General features: G+C 47.5%; 1 protein-coding gene across 1 annotated transcript in view; it reads left to right on the forward strand.

Moving 5' to 3' along the window:
• The window catches only part of LOC141144855 (pyrimidine-specific ribonucleoside hydrolase RihA-like), a 102,783-nt gene extending 93,646 nt beyond the window's left edge, over positions 1-9,137 (forward strand). Inside the window, exon 6 of the mRNA XM_073630937.1 lies at positions 8,600-9,137. Coding sequence (XP_073487038.1) covers positions 8,600-8,947 — 348 coding nt within the window. The 3' untranslated portion in view covers positions 8,948-9,137. The remainder of the gene's footprint in view (positions 1-8,599) is intronic.
• The last annotated feature ends 14,746 nt before the right edge of the window (positions 9,138-23,883 follow it).

Here is a 23,883-nt window from a genome sequence, read left to right on the forward strand (position 1 = left end):
CCTCCCTCTTTCACCTCCTGTCTTCATCCCCCTCCCTCTTTCACCTCCTGTCTTCATCCCCCTCCCTCCTTCACCTCCTGTCTCCATCCCCCTCCCTTTTTCACCTCCTGTCTCCATCCCTCCATCCCCCTCCCTTTTTCACCTCCTGTCTCTATCCATCCCTCCCTCCCTCCTTCACCTCCTGTCTCTATCCATCCCACCCTCCCTCCCTCCTTCACCTCCTGTCTCCATCCATCCCTCCCTCCCTCCTTCACCTCCTGTCTCTATCCATGCCTCCCTCCCTCCTTCACCTCCTGTCTCTATCCATGCCTCCCTCCCTCCTTCACCTCCTGTCTCTATCCATCCCTCCCGCCCTCACCTCCTGTCTCTATCTATCCATCCCACCCTCTCTCCTTCACCTCCTGTCTCTATCCATCCCTCCCTCTCCTCCTGTCTCTATCCATCCCTCCCTCCCTCCTTCACCTCCTGTCTCTATCCATCCCTCCCTCCTTCACCTCCTGTCTCTATCCATCCCTCCCTCCCTCCTTCACATCCTGTCTCTATCCCTCCCTCCCTCCACCTCCTGTCTCTATCCCTCCCTCCCTCCACCTCCTGTCTCTATCCCTCCCTCCGTCTGTCCTTCACCTTCCTCCCTCCCTCCCTCCATCTGTCCTTCACCTCCTCTTTCCTTCCCTCCCTCACCTCCTCTCTCCTTCCCTCCCTCCCTCACCTCCTCTCTCCTTCCCTCCCTCCTTCACCTCCTCTCTCCATCCCTCCCTCCTTCACCTCCTCTCTCTGTAACGAGCCCCTGCTCGTTCAGTTCCACTCTCCCGACACTCCTCTGCGGCTATTGAATCAGATTGCAGATCACAACATCTGATGGTTCGGTCATCCGATGCTCTGGGATTCGAACTACAGCTATGTGCCGTTCTAATCCAGTTGTGATAGCTCAGAACAAACACCAGGCAGGCTGTATGTAAGTTCAAACAGGAATCTCACTTTTATTGATGCACACAACACACTTTTATACACAGCAGTTTGAATACCCTGCCCCCAACAACCACTTTCCTATTGGTCAATTGTAAAGTACACTAGTCTTCACTCAGGTCCTCTTGTCCATGCAAATGAGGACTTGAAACAGAGTCAGCAGAGATTGGGCCGATAGCTTGAATAGGAGGACTGATATGTGTAATGACACAGAAAAGCCTCAGGGGGTAATTAAAGTACATAAACAAATGGTCAAACACAGAACAATGCCCTCCTTCCAGACCATGGAGCCGTCTGGAGGGGGTTAGCCTTAAGACAGGGCAGAAGACCCCCCACTGTGTATTAGAATCAAAGGAGAAATACTTCAGTATTCCAAGCTTCATGACAATCCAGTATTCCAAGGTTCATGACAATACTCCCCCCTGGGAAACAGTCCAACAGCCACAGTGGGACCCCGAACGGGTCAACTCGAGAATGTTGGAAAAGTAGTCTTAAGGTTCCAGGTCCGTCTGCCGGGATAACCCATCCGCATTCCCGTTTTGAGGCCCTGGCCGATATTGTATGGTGAAATTGTACAGTTGCAAAGCCAGGCTCCACCTTAGTAATCGGCCGTTCTCTCCCGCCACCCGGTTAAGCCATATCAAGGGATTGTGGTCCGTCAGGACGGTAAAAGAGCGTCCATACACGTAGGGCTGCAATTTCTTTAAAGCCCAGACTAAGGCCAAACACTCTTTTTCCACGGCAGCATATCCAACTTCAAGGGGTAACAACTTGCGGCTGAGATACACCACCGGGTGCTCTTTCCCGTCATCGCCAACTTGACTTAGTACGGCTCCCAGTCCGAACATGGAGGCGTCTGTATGAATGACAAAGCGTTTGTTAGGATCGGGTGCCGTCAGTATGGGAGCTTGCGTTAGGGCAGTTTTTAACTGATGAAATGCTGTCTCGCACTCCGGGGACCACAGGACCTGTCTAGGGAGAGTCTTTTTGGTCAGGTCCATCAGGGGTTTGGCTATGTCACTATAGTGGGGTACAAACTTTCTGTAGTACCCTGCTGTCCCTAAAAATGCAAGTACCTGGGTCTTGGTTCTGGGAACCGGCCAGTTTAGGACGGCCTCGATTTTTGCAGGTTCTGGCCTCTGCTTCCCACATCCCACTCTATGTCCCAGATATTGCACCTCAGACATCCCGATATTACATTTGTCTGGCTTCAGGGTCAGGTTAGTGGCTCGGATCCTGTCTAGCACTATTCCCAGGTGTCTAAGATGTTCCTCCCATGTCTGGCTATAGATTGCGATGTCATCAAGATATGCGCATGCAAAATCTTGCAGACCATCGAGGAGTTCATCTATCATCCGCTGGAAGGTAGCCGGAGCATTCTTCATCCCGAATGGCATTACCCGAAACTGGTAAAGGCCGAACGGGGTGATGAAGGCCGACTTTGGAATTGCTTCCACTTCCAAGGGAATCTGCCAGTAGCCCTTACATAAGTCAATAGTCGTCAGATAATGTCCCTGAGCTATTTTGTCCAGCAATTTGTCCACTCGGGGCATAGGGTAGGGATCTGTCACAGTACAGTCATTCAGTCGCCTATAGTCCACACAAAATTGGGTCGTGCCATCCCGTTTTGGGACTAATACTACAGGGGAAGCCCAGGGGCTTGCCGATGGTTCGATCACCCCTAACTCGAGCATCTCCCTAATCTCCGCTCTCATCTCTTCTTGCACTGCTCCGGGAATCCTATAGGCTGGTTGTCTCAGGGGCTACCCTGTGCACAGCTATGTGAGTGTACCCAGGGAGTGCCGAGAACATCTCCTGCCGGTCCTGGAGTAATTCTCTGGCCTGTTCTCATTCTTGGGATCCTAATCTATGTCCTAGCCGTATATCTTCCACACCCCTGGAACAGTTACTGATTTCGGGAAGCTCCAGCATCTGTAGATATTCAGGGTCCCCGGTAGCAGGAGCGCATATGGCGGCTACTGCCTCAGTCCTCTCATGATAGGCCTTCATCATATTAATGTGGAGCGTCCTCTTAATTTTTGTGTCTGCACAGCTGGCAACCACGTAGGTGGTATCGCACAGCTGTTTTACCACCTGATAGGGGCCCTGCCAGGAGGCCTGTAATTTATTTTGCTTCAGAGGTTTTAGTACCAGGACTTTCTGTCCGATATAAAAGGTGCGATTCCGCGCAGACCGATCATACCAAACCTTTTGCTGACTCTGGGCCGATTGCATATTCTCATGGACTAGATCGGTAAGTTCCCGCAGGAGCTCCCTGAGTTCCAAGACATAACTAAGGATTGGGAGGCCTTCTGGATCCTCTACCCCCTCCCACTGGGCCCTCACTAAGTCTAAGGGCCCCCTAACCTTTCGCTCATACAACAGCTCAAATGGGGAAAACCCCGTGGACTCTTGGGGTACCTCTCTATAGGCGAACAGTAGATGGGGAAGATATTTCTCCCAATCCTTCCTACTCTCCACGAAGGCCTGAAGCAGCTGCTTCAGGGTCCCCTTAAATCTCTCACACAGCCCGTTAGTCTGAGGGGTAGGGGGCGCTCTGGAGGGGTTTAATCCTACAGAGACGCCAGAGCTGCTGCGTCAGCTCGGCTGTGAACTGGGTACCCTGATCGGACAATATCTCCTGGGGAAACCCTACCCTAGTGAATACCCGCAGTAAGGCATCTGCTACTGTATCAGCCTGGAGATTGGATAAGGGAATGGCCTCCGGGTAGCGGGTGGCATAATCCACCACCGTAATAATATACTTCTTCCCAGTGGCACTGGGGTGGGCCAGTGGGCCTATAATATCTATCTCTATACGGCTAAAGGGTTCTCTAATGATTGACAGGGGTTGCAGCGAGGCTTTTGGGTGATCCCCTGTCTTCCCTACTTTCTGACAAGTCTCACAGGTCCAGCAGTATTCTCACACCTCAGCATGTAACCGGGGCCAGAAGAATGCATGGGACAACCGATTCCGGGTCTTAGCTATCCCTAAATGTCCGGCCAAGGGGATGTCGTGAGCCAGCCGCAATAGCTCCGTCTGTATTTCTGGGGTACAACTAGCTGTTTGTGGGAACCCTGTCGCTGCCCGGTGCCCATTCCCTCAGTGTAACGATAAAGAACCCCCCCTCCCACTCTATTCTGTCTTCCCCCAACCCCCCTGGATCCTTGCCCGCCCTGTCCCGATAACCAGCTAATGTTCGGTCATTCTGAGTCTCTTGCTTAATGTCGGAGGGAGAATCCCAGGACACAGGGTTGTCAAGTCGGGGTAACGTAGGAGGATTTGGTCTTACCTGGGTCCCCATAGGAGTGGAGTTGCCTTAAAGTTGTCTCTGACGTCGGGTGGTCACGGCCATGGTGGCCTCTGGGCATATGAGGAAGTTAAATGCCCCAAACGTTCCCCAAAAGTACTTCCACTGGTAACTCACGTAGTAATCCAACTCGCACTTGTCGCTCCCCTGAGCCCCAATCCAAGAGGACTTGGGCGGTGGATAAACGTAGCACCTTGCCCCCTGCTACCCTGACTGCAACAGTCTGGCCGGTCCAGAATGATGGGGAATCATGTGAGGCTGGATGAGGGTAATCGTAGCCCCGGAATCGCAGAGTCCCTGGACCGGCTGCCCATTAACCCATACTGCCTGACGATGGTGCTGCCGATTATCTCTGGCAGCAGCTTGGACGGGATCAGCCTCAAAAAGTTTGCCGCACTCTTCCTAAACATCTCGATGGTTGGGCTCGCTCTGGAAGCATTGAGCCACTGGTCTGGATGGATGAGCAGTCTCTCGGTACCTCGTGGATCGGGTAGGGCAATATCACTGCAGATGGCCGGTTTGGTTACAGGTATAGCACTTAGGTCCGGTAGGAGGGTTGGGTTGGGCTGGGGGTCTAGAGGCAGACCACTGAGGTACTGAAGTTGGGTTAGAGACTGGTAAACTGGGTAGAGATAGTGGATAGCGCTCGCTTTCGCCTGACCTTCGAGAGTCCAGATATTCATCGGCCAAAGTAGCCGCTTGCTGTACAGTCTGTGGTCACTTATCTCGCACCCAATCCCGTACTACCAGAGGGGTGTGGTTAAAGAACTGTTCTAAGAGAACTAGCTGGGTGATGTCCTCTAAGGTATGGCTTCCCTGGAACCAGCCCTTAAGGTTCCGCTGCAGACGATGTGCCCACTCCACGTATGTTATGTTGGCTTGTTTCCGGGATTCTCTAAACTTAATCCAGCTGGCTTCGGTTGTAATGGCAAATCGGGTTAGCAGAGCCTCTTTTACCCGGTCATAATCTTTAGCGTCCTTGTCCTCCAGGGCCCGATACGCATCGGCTGCTCTGCCAGTCAAATTACTCGCCAGTAAGGCAACCCAATCTTGGGACAGTACATCATGTATCTGGCATAGTCTCTCAAAGTCCTGCAGGAACGCTTCAATTTCCTCCTCTCCTTCCTTAAATAGTTTGAACACCCGAAAGGGCAACTTACGGAAAGGCGCTGTATCTTTAGGTGTTGTCTCCGATTGCCCTATTTCCACCATTCTCCGCTCATGTTGCCGCTCTAGTTCTCTCTTGTCACTCATCCTGCAGCTGGATGTCTCTAATGGCATTCTGTATGGTGGTCTCTGATGGGTTGGCACCATATAATGCCAACCGCTCTCGAACTCGTTGCTGAAACAAGTCTTCAACTGACCGGGGTCCCGCATCACCATCCCTCTGATCCATCTTGGCTAGCTCACTGATCAGGGTAGCCTTGTTCTATGTCCCACTGGTCCCTCCATGGCTCTCAAGTAAGTCTTTTAGCGTGGCTCTCCTGCAGGCTGCATAGCTGGCCATTCACTGTGGTGGTTTGGAGTGTCCCAGTAACTGGAGAGCAAATCCCACTGCTGCCAACCAATGTAACGAGCCCCTGCTCGCTCGGTTCCACTCTCCCAACACGCTTCTGCGGCTATTGAATCAGATTGCAGATCGCAACATCTGATGGTTCGGTCATCCGATGCTCCGGGATTCGAAACTACAGCTATGTGTCGTTCTAATCCAGTTGTGATAGCTCAGAACAAACACCAGGCAGGCTGTATGTAAGTTCAAACAGGAATCTCACTTTTATTGATGCACACAACACACTTTTATACACAGCAGTTTGAACACCCTGCCCCCAACAACCACTTTCCTATTGGTCAATTGTAAAGTACATTAGTCTTCACTCAGGTCCTCTTGTCCATGCAAATGAGGACTTGAAACAGGGTCAGCAGAGATTGGTCCGATATCTTGAATAGGAGGACTGATATGTGTAATGACACAGAGAAGCCCCAGGGGGTAATTAAAGTACATAAACAAATGGTCAAACACAGAACAATGCCCTCCTTCCAGACCATGGAGCCGTCTGGAGGGGGTTAGCCTTAAGACAGTGCAGAAGACCCCCACTGTGTATTAGAATCAAAGGAGAAATACTTCAGTATTCCAAGCTTCATGACAATCCAGTATTCCAAGGTTCATGACACTCTCCATCCCTCCCTCCTTCACCTCCTCTCTCCATCCATCCCTCCTTCACCTCCTCTCTCCATCCCTCCCTCCTTCACCTCCTCTCTCCTTCCCTCCCTCCTTCACCTCCTCTCTACTTCCCTCCCTCCTTCACCTCCTCTCTCCTTCACCTCCTCTCTCCATCCCTCCCTCCCTTTCTTCACCTCTTCTCTCCATCCCTCCCTCCCTTTCTTCACCTCTTCTCTCCATCCCTCCCTCCCTTTCTTCACCTCTTCTCTCCATCCCTCCCTCCCTTTCTTCACCTCTTCTCTCCATCCCTCCCTCCCTTTATTCACCTCTTCTCTCCATCCCTCCCTCCCTTCCTTCCCCTCCTCACTCCATCCATCCATCCCTCCTGTTTCCAATTTTCCATCCATCACCTCCTGTCTCCATCCATCACCTCCCTCCTTTCATCTTTCCATAACTCCATCACACCATCCTGTCCATCCAACAATCCTTTTGCCTTATATCCCTCCACCCTTTTTCCATCACCCCATCCCTCTATTATTCTGTCTCTCCCTCTATCTTTCTATCACCCCATCCCTCTATCCTTTACTCCACTCCATTTCGCTGTCTCTCTCACCATCCCTTCATCTATCTGTCTCTCTGTCACCCAGAGGCGGCTCTAGGCTTTGTGAGGCCTTAGGCAAAACCTAGGCATGAGGCCCCACTCACGCCCATAATGGGAAAAATAATTAAAAAAATAAACTGTATAAATTACATATATTAAGAGCTTTAAAGTGCTGGTGTCAGCGCTCTCTATCTCGGTGCTGGTGTCAGTGTTCTCTATCTCAGTGCTGGTGTCAGTGTTCTCTATCTCGGTGCTGGTGTCAGTGCTCTCTAGCTCGGTGCTGGTGTCAGTGCTCCCTATCTCGGTGCTGGTGTCAGTGCTCCCTATCTCGGTGCTGGCGTCGGTGCTCCTTATCTCGGTGCTGGTGTCAGTGCTCCCTATCTCAGTGCTCCCTATCTTGGTGCTGGTGTCAGTGCTCTCTATCTCGGTGCTGGTGTCAGTTCTCCCTATCTCAGTGTTGGTATCAGTGCTCCTTATCTCGGTGCTGGTGTCAGTGCTCCATATCTCAGTGCTGGTGTCAGTGCTCCCTATCTCGCTGCTGGTGTCACTGCTCCTTATCTCGGTGCTGGTGTCAGTGTTCCCCATCCCTCTATCCTTTGTTCCACTCCATTTTGCTTTCTCTCTCACCATCCCTTCATCTATCTGTCTCTCTGTCACCCAATCTATATATTGCCATCTCTTACTCCTTATTCTTTCCATCTCTGTCCATCCACCTGCATAACTTCACCACTCTGTTTTTCCATTATAAATGAAAGCACAATAAATAATCAAGAATATATAATGATCACACAGTATACAGACACTATAAAACACCAGCACTTTGCATGTGAATATCAGCCTGATCTATGATATTGCTGCTGCCTTTCCTCTCCTGGCATGCTGGGATGTGGTAATGAGGTGGTAATGCAGGAGAGGAGGCTGTGCCCGGTGAGCAGGTAGTAGGTAGGGACTCTAGGAGGTGTAATAGAAATTGGGTGAGATCTCAGAAAATGTCCTCCCTTTAGAAGCAGAGCAGTTCCCACACACAAGAAACCGCATTAGACAGGAGCCTGCTACACATAGCCGATCCGCCCCCCCCCCCAGCCCACTAAGACAATCCACTGATATGACTACAAGTTACTCAGCTTACCTTCTGCTAGGCTGAAGACCGTCCTCCTCTGCAGGCTGTGTCCACTCCTCCCCCTCCCAGCATCTCCTCTTCTGAAGCCAAATAAGGCGCACTTGGAAAGGGAGAGGGTGCAAATAGCAGCACTCAGAGTCGGATAGATCATCGGAGACTCTTGGTCTCGGCCGGCTCTGGCTGGGAACTGTACATGCGCAGTCGAGCCGAAAGCATCACTTACTGAGAGCATATTTTTTTACTGGCAGGCTTTTCACCTTACGGGCACACAAAAATTTCCCGGTTTTTACGGGCTGCCCGTAAAAACACGGGCAGTTGGCAACACTACTGTTAACAGTGGCATGGTGTATTTATTTTATTGATTATAATGCTATCTACATGGTTATGAAAAATTTACCATTTTATTCTAACATAAAACTAATATTGTTTTGGTTATTTAGGAATGGTATGATCATTGGGTCAACATGGGGACAAAAAAATCTGACTTCATAAAGAAGATATATGCTCTCAGCTTGCAGTACTCAAGAGATGTGAAGGAAGAGAAAGCCATTGTAGATGGGCCTGGATTTGTCTCCTGTGACTCCTATGCAATGGCTGCAGCCATAGATCCCAGCACAGTCACTGAATTTATTGAATGTGGAGTGACTGTGGAGCTTTCTGGAAAGTTCACTCGTGGAATGATGGTGCTGGATTTTATTGATGAACTAAAGAAGAAAAACAAAGCTATTATTATGAATGGATGTAATCTGGAAAAATTTAGTAAACTTATGGAGTCCGCTGTCAAATAGATAAAAATCCTAATTCTTGTTAAGCATTAAGTTTAAACCATAAAATCTGTTTAATGTAACTATTTGTCATGTTTAACAAGCATCTCCATTAATTACTAAAATTATATTTTCCAGAGTTTTTAAAATTTAAAACTTGGATTAAACACTATATGCAAAATAAATACTAACATGGAATATACTGCTAACACAACTATTTGGAATATTTATTGGCAAAGGGTTTTACTGGTTGTGGTAAGAGGTATTAACAGGACTGCTTCATATATATCTAATACAATCTGTTGTATTCATGCTTTATATATATGTCATTATCTGCAACTTCATAATTATACGCAATTTGGTACCAATGGCAAAATTAGACCGGTCAAGCACAGTTCGAATCTCAGACGGTTCAGCAGAAAATGGCCGAGATTCGAACCATTAATAGGCAGACTGACTATATCAAGCTGATCGATCCACTTGGGTACAACCAACCTGCTGGATTCTCTTATGATTATCGCTACGGCTGCTATAGCCGCTAGCGATAATCACTGTTTTCATCTGGCAGGGGCGGCTTCCCCTGCCGGTAGCAGACAATTGCTCAGGGGTGTCAAAATGGCAGCCCTCCAGCTGTTGTGGAGGAACTACAAGTCCCATCATACCTTTGCCTGTGGGAGTCATGCTTGCAACTGTCAGCCTTGCAATGCCTCATGGGACTTGCAAGGAGGGTCGCCAGTTTGACACCTGTGCTTTAACTGAAAATTGCGCTGTCATGCAGTGCTGTACATAAATTTGGCATTTTTTTTCCTGATAAATAGAGCGTTCTTATTGTGGTATTTGATCACCGCTGAGTTTTTTATTTTTTGCGCTGTAAACAAAAAAAAATCCCAACCATTTTGAAAACAAAAAAAAAAACAAAAAAAAAAAAACTTTACTTTTTGCTATAAAAGCTATAAAAAAAAATGTTTAAATCAAATTTCTTTATAAATTTAGGCCAATATGCTGCTACATATTTTTGGTAAAAAAAATTACAAAAAACATATGTTGTTTGGCTTACGCAAAAGTTATAGTGCCTATGAACTATGGGAATCCATACTAATGTATTTTATTTTATTTTTTACTAGTAATGGTGACAATCAGTGACAGACATTCTGACGCTTTTTGGGAACCAGTGACACTAATACAGTTATTAGTGTTAAAAAATATGCACGGTCCCTGTACTAATTATACTGGCCGAGAAGGGGTTAAACAGGGTGTTCAAAGGGTTAAATGTGTGCCTAGCCAGTATTTTGGTGTACTGTGTGTTCTGCTTTTATTAAGGGGAGTGATGGATTTTCTTTCCCTGCTTTGCAGGGAAAGAAATTCCATCACTTCCCCGCTGACAAGACCAAGCTCTGCCTTGTTTACATAGGCAGAGCTTTGTTCTGTGTGTCTTCCCGACGATCGGCAGGTGCTGTCGGTCCTTCATTGGCCGGCATCTGCTGTATCTAATCACAGCACAGCCGGGTTGCCGGTGGCATAAGCTCACGCCCCCCTACCTGGAAGTGTCAGATCACGTACCTAGTACGTGATCCAGCGCAGGAGAGCCGCCTTGCCGCCGTATATGTATGTTATATGGTTGGCAAAGGGTTACAGAAAAGGAACTCCAAGGCAGAATTCTCAGAAAAACTGCCTGTACCTAGAGTCACACCAGAGAGGCAGTGGGAGCTTAAAGTGTTACTAAACCCACAACAGTAAAATCAGTCTGTATATGCAGAATAACATGCTTGTTATACTCACCGTGGAACTTAAGGGGTTAATCCTCTGTATTATATAAAAAGGCTCTTTTGATCCTGTATGGACAGATCCTTCCCCCTCCTGCAGGGTCTCTTTTGGCAAGTCAGATAAGACATAGTGAAGGTAGTACTGCTGCACATGTTCAGTTTGGCCTCTACTGCTGGAGCAAATATTTTCTGTTTTGAGCTGAGCTTTTCAGGTCACATGATATTGACATATGTGGATGTGTATACAGATCCTAAATGACAGCCCAGTCCCTTCCTCCTCCTCCATGCCCAGTAACTAAAAAAACAATGTGGATGGGATGTCACATCTTGATTCATGGATGATCCGCCTCCCATAACAGCATGAGGACACAGGCTATAGTGGAAATCTCCTCTTACCTGAACACTCAGCACTTGGGCAAACCCTGCAGTTTATCACATGACCGTGGTATACAGATCAGCCAAAAAGGTATACAGTGGCAGTATTTTATTGTAAAAAGTAGGGATGTCCCGATACCACTTTTTTAAGACCGAGTACAAGTACCGATACTTTTTTTCAAGTACTCGCCGATACTGATTACCGATACTTTTATTTTTAATGTCACGTGGCAGTGTTTTTTTTTTTACAATTTTTTTTTGTTTTTTTACAATGCTTTCTTTTTTTTTTAGGGGGGGGGGGGGGGGTGGACGCTGTCTGTGTGTTTTTTTTATTTACATTTTTATTATTTTTTACAATAATATTTTTTTATTATTTATTGCAATACTTTGTGTGTGTTTTTTTTTTAATCAGCCCTGTTGGGGGGCTTTGGTGAGATATCAGAGGTCTTAACAGACCCCTGATATCTCCCCCTTGAGACAGAGAAAGAGACCGAGGATAGAGATTCCCCAGTCCCTTTCTCTGCAACCTCAGCTGCACTGAAAATGAATGGAGAGAAGACAGCGGCTCCTCTCCATTCATAAACTGAGACATCGTAATCACAGGAGGTTACAATGTTTCAGTTATGTGAATGGACAGAGTCAGCTGACTCTGTCCATACACAAAGGAAGGAGGAGGACATGGAGAGAGAGACAGCACAATGGAGGGGGACAGTGGAGAGGGACAGCACAATGAAGGGGGGCAGCGGAGAGGGACAACGGAGGGGGACAGCGGAGAGGAACAGCACAATGGAGGGGGACAGCGGAGAGGGACAGCACAACGGAGGGGGACAGTGCAGAAGGACAGCACAGTGGAGAGGGACAGCACAATGGAGGGGGACAGCGGAGAGGGACAGCACAACGGAGGGACAGCACAGCGGAGAGGGACAGCACAGCGGAGAGGGGCAGCACAATGGAGGGGGACAGCACAGCGGAGAGGGACAGCACAATGGAGAGGGACAGCACAACGGAGGGGGGCAGCAGAATGGAGGGGGCATGGAGGGGGCATGGAGGAGGATGCGGTGACAGTCAGCGGTGATCGCGTGTGGGGGACTTACAAGCACCGATCACCGCTGTATAGATTTCACTAAAGCAGCTGAAAGCCCCGGGGGGAGAAGCTTGTAACCCCCCCATGCACTGATCACTGCTGACTGTCAAGGTATCGGCAGAAGCATCGGAAGCATTTGCCCGAGTACAAGTACTTGGGCAAATGCTCGGTATCGGTGCCGATACCAATACTAGTATCGGGACAACCCTAGTAAAAAGATTTATAAGCTGTGGGCACTGCGGGGGAGTAGATTAAAGTGGAGTTCCACCCACTTTTACAACTCTTCAGCATCCCTCACTAAACTGTGCACTGTAAACAAATTGGATATTTTTTTATTTTTTTTCTCAGCACCTACTGTATATCTGCTGTATTCATTTTTCACTTCCTCCTCCCTGGCCGCGGCCCATCGCATCATTTCCTGTTTGCAATGCCTTCTGGGAAGGGGCGGCAACTTCCTCTGAAACTGCCGTTGCTATGGAAACCCGACCTGAAACCTATTACACGACTTGTGCTGCATTGAGTATGTGCGAGATCTGCAAGGATGAGATCCAGGAAGAAATACAGTCTTGCTTCAGATGCCCACACTTAAGATGGCCATGGCCTGCTGTAAGTTTATAAAATAACAAACTACTGCTATAAACTAACAAAACAGACCTTAGTTTACAGACTAACTTTACTAGAATACATTAAGCTTGTGTATTATAGGGGTATTTTTATTCAAAAAGTAGAATTTCGGCCGGAACACCACTTTAACTATTTTCATATTAATGTGTTTAGCAACTTTAACCACGTCAATACCAGGCACTTAGACACCTTCCCGCCCAGGCCAATTTTCAGCTTTCAGCGCTGTTGCAGTTTGAATGACAATTGCGCGGTCATGTTACACTGTACTCAAACAATTTTTTATCATTTTGTTCCCACAAATAGAGCTTTCTTTTGGTGGTATTTGAGCACCTCTGCGGTTTTTATTTTTTGCGCAACAAATAAAAAAAGACCGAAAATTTTGAAAAAAAAACACGTTTTTCTTTGTTTCTGTTAAAGATTTTTGGAAATAAGTACGTTTTCTTCTTCAATGACGGGCACTGATATGACTGCACTGACGGGCACTGATACGGCGGCACTGATGGGCACCGATGAGGTGGCACCAATGAGGTGGCACTGATGAGGTGGCACTGACGGGTACTGATGATGGGCACTAATAGGCGGCACTGATAGGTGGCACTGATAGGTGGCACAGATGGGCACTGATAGGTGGGCACTGATGGGCACGGATGGGCACTGACAGGTGGCACCGATGGACACTGATGGGTGGCACTGATGACACTGATTGATGGCACTGATGCCCCTAATTGCTGGGCATCACTGCTATATAATGGTGCCAATCAGTGCCAATTTGTGGGCACTGATTGGCACAGATTGGGCACATGTGGATGGCCATGGGGTACATACCTGGCCATCCACATGTTGCCCCCCTTCCCTGGTGGTCCTAGTGGTGATCCCTGGTGGTCCAGTGTGGTGATCCAAGGGGGGGCTGCGCTGATAAACAATCAGCGCAGACCCCCCCTGTCAGGAGAGCCGCCGATCGGCTCCTGAGAACTGTCTAAGTAAGGATTTACCTTGTATGGTGATGGGAGCTACAAATCCCACTGGATCGTATAGGCTGTTCATCACTGACAGAACACCACGTTTGGTAAATGGCTTGTTTTTCTTTGTTTCTGTTAAAGATTTTTGGAAATAAGTAAGTTTTCTTCTTCAATGACGGGCACTGATATGACTGCACTGACGGGCACTGATACGGCGGCACTGATGGGCACCGATGAGGTGGCACCAATGAGGTGGCACTGATGAGGTGGCACTGACGGGTACTGATGATGGGCACTGATAGGCGGCACTGATAGGTGGCACTGGTATGCGGCACTGATGGGCACTCATAGGTGGCACCGATGGGCACTCATAGGTGGCACTGATGGGCATTCGTAGGTGGCATTGATGGGTACTTATGGGTGGCACTGATAGGTGGCACAGATGGGCACTGATAGGTGGGCACTGATGGGCACGGATGGGCACTGACAGGTGGCACCGATGGACACTGATGGGTGGCACTGATGACACTGATTGATGGCACTGATGCCCCTAATTGCTGGGCATCACTGCTATATAATGGTGCCAATCAGTGCCAATTTGTGGGCACTGATTGGCACAGATTGGGCACATGTGGATGGCCATGGGGTACATACCTGGCCATCCACATGTTGCCCCCCTTCCCTGGTGGTCCTAGTGGTGATCCCTGGTGGTCCAGTGTGGTGATCCAAGGGGGGCTGCGCTGATAAACAATCAGCGCAGACCCCCCCTGTCAGGAGAGCCGCCGATCGGCTCCTGAGAACTGTCTAAGTAAGGATTTACCTTGTATGGTGATGGGAGCTACAAATCCCACTGGATCGTATAGGCTGTTCATCACTGACAGAACACCACGTTTGGTAAATGGCTTGTCTACAGAGCTGACTTGAAAATCAAAGGTGTCTTAATAAGTCCCACCGTAAGCCCAGACTTCTCTGTACAGGTGGTATGTCCATCCCCAGATTCAAGTCTTTAAACTCTGTGGCATGATCGCCAGGTTGAAAGGCTTTCATTTTGTTGTCATCGCTTGTAGTACAAAACACTGTGGTACCTAGGTTGTCATCGCAAAGCTTAGGAGTGACATCAGGCACTTGGATAATGGCAAGAGGCTTCTCTTTTACTTCATAATGGCGAGGGCACTGTTTGAAGTGGGATGCACATCCGTTTCCTAACATGTAAGTTTTGAAGGAGTGGTTCTCGGATGACGTACGCATTCTATCCAAGCATACGTCACCCACGATTACCCAGCCTAGATCGAGTTTTTTGTGCGTAAGGGGCATCATCAGGTCCATTGCACTGCTTGCGTACTTTGTGTACTCTGAGAATATCTCTTCCAAGCAAGATCAACATTTCAGCATTCATGTCCATTGCAGGAATTTCATTAACAAGTGAGGATGGGATATGCAGCCTCTGGAGTAGGAATTTCTTCCCTTTCGTCTGGTATCTGGTCACACTCAACTAATGTCGGTAGGGGTATGCCCTCTCCCTTATTGATATGAGAGACCATGAACCCATCGGCCCTTCTACCGAAGTTCTCTTCACGACCAGAACATGTTCTGAGAGTATACGGTGATGCGTGTCCCTCTATACCAAAGATCTCAAATTTAGGCTTAACTAGGGATCTGTTGCCCTGTTCATCTATTATGGCATACATCCTAATAGCTTCCTCAGGTTGACCCTTTGGGTATATCTTGACTAGGCATATCTTAGCACAGCGTTTGTGTTCTAAGCCTTCTCCACAGACTTCTGTGCATGACGAAAAAACGTTAGTTGTGGCTGGAGCATGACCTTGTTGCTCCCCGCCATGAATTGAGACAGGGCTGGAGGTAGGAGGCTGCTGTGAATTGTCTGAGGGTGGGCACAGATGCATAGCTGTAACATGTCTGTCGCTATGCATTCTGTGCACTTGATGATAACTTTACAGTCTTTAGCAAAATGTCCATAACAAACACAGCACCTGCAGCATATTCCAAGTTTCTGAAGAATCTACCTGCATTCTTGTAACGTCTTTGCCCTAAGCCCACGACACTTCTTTAGGGGGTGAGGCTTCTTGTGAATAGGGCACTGACGATTAGGGTCCTTATCTCTGTCACCGCTCTGATGAGCAGGAGAGGATACGTGTGGTGAGATGTCTGTCCTTTTAACAGATATTGCTCTATTAAAGTCTCTACGTTTAGCTGCTATGTTATCATACCTTGATGAAGCAGGCAAGTTGGGTTCACTGAAGCTGAAATCCTTTCTCACCCAGGCTTGATCACTGATAAGCCTGCAAAAATATGCGAATGGAGGAAAAGATACGCTATAGTCTCTTTTGTACCTTGAGCCCTGTTGTACCCATTTCTCTTGCAGGCCGTATGGCAGTTCAGACACCACTGGATTGACACCATGAGCAGTGTCCAGGAAGCTTAGTCCAGGTAGACATGGATTTGTCTTTGCCAACTCCAGCTCCATGAGAAGATCACTCAGATCTTGGAGCTTATGATGGTTCCCTAATTTTGGGAAGTTTTGCCAGCTTTTAGAGCGCTTTTTATAGCTTCAGAGCTACCAGAGGCTTGCTTAAGTCTTTCCCATGCAGCAACAAGACCTGCATCTGGGTGGTCAACATGTACTGTTCTCAGTCTTTTAACACGATCTGCAGATTCTGGCCCCAGCCACTTTATGAGCAAATCAAGTTCCTCCTTGGTAGTAAGGTTGAGATCAGCAATGGCAGCCTTGAAGGTTGATCTCCAGGCCCTGTAGCTCTCCGGACAGTCGTCAAACCTTGAGAGGGTAGTGTTAATGAGCTCACGGCGTACCATATATCTGGCAAAGTCATTCAAGTCTGATCTCTCACTCTTTGGTGCCAAAGTATCTTGTGGAACCCCTTGGGTGTGAGAGTTCTCTGGTGAAGTAGGGTGAGGTTTACCAGAATGAAATGATGTTGCAAGAGTGTTTAACTGTGGTGTAGTCCCTAAGGCTTGTGCTAGCTGTGGCTTGTCACTGGAAGTCACCTTGTCAGCAAGCGGTGATGCGGTTTGCTGCATAGATGCACGTGTTTTGTAGACTTGAAGAGGCTCAGGCATTTGGAGCTGAGAGGTCTCCGTGTTAAGAGTCAGAACAGTGTTGTTAGTATGACGTACAGGAAATAACTCTGTATCATTGCAAACATTATGCTTTAGTACATATACACTGGTGAGTTCAACTGGGTCTTGCAGTTCCGCTGGGATGGACCAATCTGAGTTAGCACTTTCTCCCATTGCTTGTTTGAGGACTCTCAGCCTTGCTAGGGCAGCTGCTTTCTCCCTTTCCATTTGCAGAATCTTTAATTGGGAATCTGCCTCTGCTTTTTGTATTTCTATTTCTGCTTGTTGAGCTTTCATCTTTGCCTCTATTTCTGGTAAAGGAGCTTTGCACTTTTTTTTTTTTTATTCCACATCAGCGTGGGCGTCTATTATCTTATCGCTTAATATTGAACTTCTGGAGTGAGAGGATCTAGAAGAACGTGTAGTGTGCTTGGTTGATGTGGATCTGGAAGATCTGGTCTCCTGCAGTTGAGCAATGCGGAGTTCTGCCTTACACTGGCATTTTGCACTAAGAGATCCCTTTGTTGGTTTAGTGCATCAGCCCTGGTCAGTTCTGCTGAAGAGTCCTCTGTATTACAGTCCTTAAAGAAAGCTGTGTATTTTGCAAACAGCCGCTAGTAGCATTCGTACGCGGCAGATAAGCGACCTATAGAGTCTCTTAGTTCAGTTGATTGATCATTAAAGTGTGACAAAACTGACATGCAGTGTGAAGTTCTGTCCCATAAGTCTGACAGATTGCCGGAGAACTTATCTCTAGTGGTTTCATAGTTTTCTCTGAGTTTCTGCATAGGTTTTATTGTATGTTTGGGTCTTACACTCTGTTCGGCAATATCTGCAGCATCTGCTCCCTGTACATCTGCGGGTTCAGAGGCATGATGAATCTGCGTTGGTTCAGCCACAAAAGGGTGCTCAGAGCCTTGTCTAGACATTTTTCACGTTTTTGCAAGAAATGCTACTGTCTCTTTAAGAAGACGAACAGCAGCTTAGACAGGTGGGGTAACGCAGTTTAATGTAGAGAAACAGTTTTTAACATTCACAGGAGGTGCAGTAAACTTGTGTGACCATGTGCTTCACAAGCTGGCGGATGGCACTGAGCTTGATTGCAGATCAGGCGCACACATATACACAGCTGACTATGAGAATTCTATACATCTTTTGACTATTCTGACTCCGATTGTTGTGAAGTGATTTATCCCTTGTAAGACCTCTATGCTTGGCCTGTATAAGTTATAATTACTGAGGACAGTCCTCATCGTATAGCTTGAACTTACCAAATCTATCCACAAAGGTGCTTTTATTCTAAACATCAGGTTACAGCAGATGACAGGATACAAACAGATGAAAAGTTTGTGGTATTTATGTGGGCAAAAGATGATATTGTCTGTAGCTTACTATGCAGAATACATGTGTACTGCTACATATGGCCTGTTACATATGGCCTGTTAGCTGCATCCATGACACAGGAAGTACAATCTCAGGAAGACGGGTGGAGCATTACATACAAAGGAAGTGTGTCATAACAGGGGAAAAAAGAATATAAGAAAACAAGTGAATTACCACAAAAGGTCACTAGATGGCAGCTTGTGAACTAAATATAAAACATCCATAGAAAATAGTTAGGAAAACGATCTATATAAATGCTATGCCCCATTGGGACAGCACAAGTGATCACAGGGTAATCTTACATTCACTGTAAATCGTAGGAAAAGAGGACACGAGGGTAGGCCAAGAACATTTAGAATTATAGAAAGATCATGAAAACCAAACCATTCAAATACAACGGAATTACCACCAGGCACTCATCCACTCACCCCAGGAGTAGAAAGGTGGGGCTCAGTGGCTAAATAACATAGAAAAAAAAACCCACAATATGCAAAAAGAAGAAAGGTATAGAGAAGTGTCTGGAAAAAATATATTAACTACAGTTTATCAAAAAATAGAATTTATTACAAAGTTAATAAATGAGCCAAATACAATTCATATAACCATTGATCCTTCACCAAACACCATCCAAAGACAATGTTGTCTGGGAACCAACAGGACAAACAGACAAATAAACAAGCAAGACGTCTATACACTACACATGTATCTGCAATAGAAACCATGTAAAAATTCTGCAAATCACAAAAAGCAAATATTGAAGGGACACCGCCAAAGGCCCACAGTCCTAATATGATTAATGAAAAAAGCAAATGCAGAGTTCAAAAAACAAACAGAAATCTTGGGGACTGTGGTATATAGCTGAGATACACATGGGATGGAACACTGTACAGGAGACTTGTTGGTGGATGGTGTAGATAAACCATGCACACTGATCAGAGAAAACACGAAAAATATGTAAACAGCATGGATAGTCACGCATAGAACAAAAGTCAATTCCCAGCACAGTTTAAGACGAAAAATACAAGTAAAGGCTCAACACACTAGTACCTCAAAGGTGACCATATAAAATAAATCCATAAAAGTCCAGCAATGGGTATATGCAGTGGAGGATTAAGATGGTCATGGGCCCCTAGGCTACTTTTTGTGTGGCCCCCTCCTAAGCATGCTTTACCAAAAAATCGTATTTTCTATCGGACATTTTGCTGCTTTGCTGTCCTGTAGCACCCAGGCAGTGACGTATCATTTAAAGACCAATTTGACCTTATGAACCCTGGCAACATATAGGGATAAAGTGAGCGCTGACCCCAACACAGTGTACACCCCTATCTCTATTGCTCCCAATGGGGAATTAATGTTCAAAAACAATACAGTTTTAAGAAAGGAAAAAATGATAAAATTATGAATGACATTAGGCTGTAATAATGTCCATGAGGGCTATAATAATGTCCATAAAGTTCATGGAATAATAGCACTTGTGGAAGGCAGCCTCGTTGAAGAAAAAGAAGCAAATAAATAAAACAAAAGTGCCACTCTAAGTGATATTTTTATGAATTTATATATATTTATGTATATGTAGAATAAAAACAATGTAAAAATGGATGGGGAGACCTTTTTGATAGTGCTGTGTGGGCCCATGAAACAAGGAATGGCGTGTAATGCTGAAAAAAGGAGGGGATAAAGAATGTGCGAGATGAAAAAAGTGGTTTGAAGTAGGGATGAGCTCATCGTCTGTTCGCCCGTTCGCCGAATTGCGAACGATATGAGCCGTTCGCGCCAAATTCGTGTGGCGCGTCGCGGCCCATAATTCACTGCGGCATCGCAGTGCATTGCTGGCTGATGATTGGCCAAGCATGCACTATGACCCGCATGCTTGGCCAATCACAGCGCTGTCTGAACAGAGAGCCGTAATTGGCCAAAGCCAAGGAGGCTTTGGCCAATTATGGCTCAGGGGATTTAGCACACGCCCCACACTATAAAAGGCCGCCTGCACGGCGGCCCTGTGTAGTGTGTGTTCCGGCGTTCATAGATAGAGAGAGAGAGAGACAGACAGTGTCATTTGATTTGAGTTAGATAGATTAGGCCGAACAGTCAGTGAGTTAGCTGCACTTACAGTGTATTGTGTATATATATGCATCCCAGGTGTTATATATATACACTGTATTCAGTTTAGCTAGATCCGTTCCTGTTATCTTCTTACTGACAGGCAGGCTTGTCTTGTTACAGTATTTACAGCTACCTGAAGAAAATTGCTGGTGTTCTTTTGATCCTATTAGTACCACAGTCAGGCAGCTAGACTATTTACAGTTAGTGCAGTGCGTCCTGCTCACAGTGTTCAGCTAAAACTACAAGTTAGTGGGGTGCGTCCTGCTCACAGTGTTCAGCTAAACCTACAAGTTAGTGGGGTGCGTCCTGCTCACAGTGTTCAGCTAAACCTACAAGTTAGTGTGGTGCGTCCACCTCACAGTGTTCAGCTAAACCTACAAGTTAGTGCAGTGCGTCCTGCTCACAGTGTTCAGCTAAAACTACAAGTTAGTGCGGTGCGTCCACCTCACAGTGTTCAGCTAAACCTAGAAGTTAGTGCGGTGCGTTCTGCTCACAGTGTTCAGCTAAAACTACAAGTTAGTGCTGTGCGTCCTCCTCACAGTGTTCAGCTAAACCTACAAGTTAGCGTAGTGAGACCTCTGCACAGTGTTCATCTAAAGCTACAAGTTAGTGCAGTGCGTCCTGCTCACAGTGTTCAGCTAGATCCGTTCCTGTTATCTTCTTACTGACAGGCAGGCTTGTCTTGTTACAGTATTTACAGCTACCTGAAGAAAATTGCTGGTGTTCTTTTGATCCTATTAGTACCACAGTCAGGCAGCTAGACTATTTACAGTTAGTGCAGTGCCTCCTGCTCACAGTGTTCAGCTAAAACTACAAGTTAGTGTGGTGCGTCCACCTCACAGTGTTCATCTAAACCTACAAGTTAGTGCGGTGCGTCCTGCTCACAGTGTTCAGCTAGATCCGTTCCTGTTATCTTCTTACTGACAGGCAGGCTTGTCTTGTTACAGTATTTACAGCTACCTGAAGAAAATTGCTGGTGTTCTTTTGATCCTATTAGTACCACAGTCAGGCAGCTAGACTATTTACAATTAGTGCAGTGCGTCCTGCTCACAGTGTTCAGCTAAACCTACAAGTTAGTGTGGTGCGTCCACCTCACAGTGTTCAGCTAAACCTACAAGTTAGTGCGGTGCGTCCTGCTCACAGTGTACAGCTAATACTACAAGTTAGTGCTGTGCGTCCTGCTCACAGTGTTCAGCTAATACTACAAGTTAGTGTGGTGCGTCCACCTCACTGTGTTCAGGTAAAACTACAAGTTAGTGCGGTGCGTCCACCTCACAGTGTTCAGCTAAACCTACAAGTTAGTGTGGTGCGTCCTGCTCACAGTGTTTAGTTAAAACTACAAGTTAGTGTGGTGCATCCTCCTCACAGTGTCCAGCTAAACCTACAAGTTATTTTTTTGCGAGCTCTGCACAGTGTTCAGCTAAAGCTACCTGTAGAAGGTTGGTGGTGTTTTCCTGATCCTATCACTACCGCAGGCAGCTAAAAAAGCTACAAGTTATTTTTTTGCGAGCTCTGCACAGTGTTCAGCTAAAGCTACCTGTAGAAGGTTGGTGGTGTTTTCATACTACAGGCAGGCAGTTGATTTTGCTAGCTGCAGTATCAGTATATATATATATATATATATATATATATATCTATATCCCAGCTTAGTGCAGCTACAGGCCATTAGTATGTCTGGAAGGCCAAGAAGGAGAGGCAGACAGTCACAAGCCAATAAGAGAGGGCAAGCAGGCTCTGTGTCTAGTGCTGGTCGTGGAGACAGTGCATCCTCATCAGCACGTGGCCGTGGGACACGCTTGGCCTTTTTTTCGGCAGCTGGCCGTGTTGAGCCGCAACATGCGGAAGACTTGGTCGAGTGGATGACCAAGCCGTCCTCATCCTCCTCATCCTCTCTCACCCATGCCCAGGGTACTTTGTCTGGCAAAGCAGCGGCCTCTTCCCTTGGCTCAATGTCATCAGTGACTCCTTCCCTAGCCCCACCATGTCCTCCTGAGGAGTCCCTCGAACTGTTTGACCACAGTGTTGGATACATGCTCCAGGAGGATGCCCAGCGTTTGGAAGGCTCTGATGATGATACTGAGCTCGATGAAGGCAGTAACGTGAGCACGGACAGAGGGGGTGCCCAAGAAGGACAGCAATCTGGCAGTCATGCTCCCCCTGCTGCAGCATACTGCCAGGTTTGCTCCAGTGATGAGGAGGGAGGGGATGATGAGGTCACTGACTCAACGTGGGTGCCTGATAGGAGAGAGGAGGAGGAGGAGGAGGCGGCAAATCACCAACGAGGCAGGATGCCCTCCAGGGGCCAGCCTAAGGGCAGCACCTTGACTGCATCACACCCCAAAGCTCCACATGCGCAGGGCGCTGCAGTCTCTGCGCGTTATTCAAAAAGTTCTTTGGTGTGGGCCTTTTTTGAGACAAGTGCATCAGATCGCACCGCTGCTATTTGCAACATATGTCTCAAGCGTATCTCGCGTGGCCAAAACATCTCCCGCTTGGGTACCACATGCTTGACCAGACATATGTTGACCTGCCATGCATTTCGTTGGCAAGCTTTTTTAAAAGACCCACACCAAAGAACAAAGAGGACCTCTCCTTGCTCCTCATCAGCTGAGATCTCCAACCCCACTATACCTTCAGTCCTCTCTGAGACCTGCACTGAGAGGAATGAAGGTGTAGAATTAGGTGTGTCACAGCCAAGTACTTGTGGGCAATCTGCTTTTGGTACACCGACGTCACATTGTACCAGGCAAATTTCCCTGCCCCAGCTGCTGCACCGCCGAAAGAAGTTTGCTCCCAGCCATCCACATGCCCAGCGGTTGAATGCTAGCTTGGCAAAATTGCTAGCACTTCAACTGCTGTCTTTTCAGTTGGTAGACTCTGCCCCCTTCCGTGAGTTTGTAGAATGTGCGGTTCCTCAGTGGCAGGTACCCAAACGCCACTTTTTCTCACGGAACGCGATTCCGGCTCTCTACCGGCATGTGGAAGGCAATGTCCATGCCTCGCTGGACAGGGCGGTCAGCGGTAAGGTGCATATTACCGCTGACTCATGGTCCAGCAGGCATGGACAGGGACGTTACCTAAGTTTCACGGCGCATTGGGTGACTCTGCTGGCAGCTGGGAAGGATGCAGGACAAGGTGCAGTAGTGTTGGAGGTTGTTCCGCCACCACGCCTCCAAAATGCTAATGATTGTGACACACCTCTCTCCTCCACCCCCTCCTCTTCTTCTTCCTCCATGGCCTCTTCCTGTGCTTTGTCCTCGGGAACCAGCGGTGCTCCGTAGCCTCTCAAGGGGCTACGCAAGTACGCAGGCCAAAAGATGCCATGCGGTGCTTGAGCTGGTGTGCTTGGGGGACAGTAGCCACACTGGGGCAGAGGTTCTGTCAGCTCTGCAGGGGCAGGTTCAGAGGTGGTTGACGCCACGCCAACTTAAGGCAGGAATGGTGGTTTGTGACAATGGCACCAACCTCCTCTCTGCCCTCTGACCCATGTGCCCTGTTTGGCTCACGTCCTTAACTTGGTGGTGCAGCGGTTCTTGGGCAGGTACCCGGGCTAACAGGATGTCCTGAGGCAGG

Source organism: Aquarana catesbeiana, linkage group LG05 (assembly GCF_042186555.1).
Source record: "Aquarana catesbeiana isolate 2022-GZ linkage group LG05, ASM4218655v1, whole genome shotgun sequence".
NCBI classification, from domain to species: Eukaryota; Metazoa; Chordata; class Amphibia; order Anura; family Ranidae; genus Aquarana; species Aquarana catesbeiana.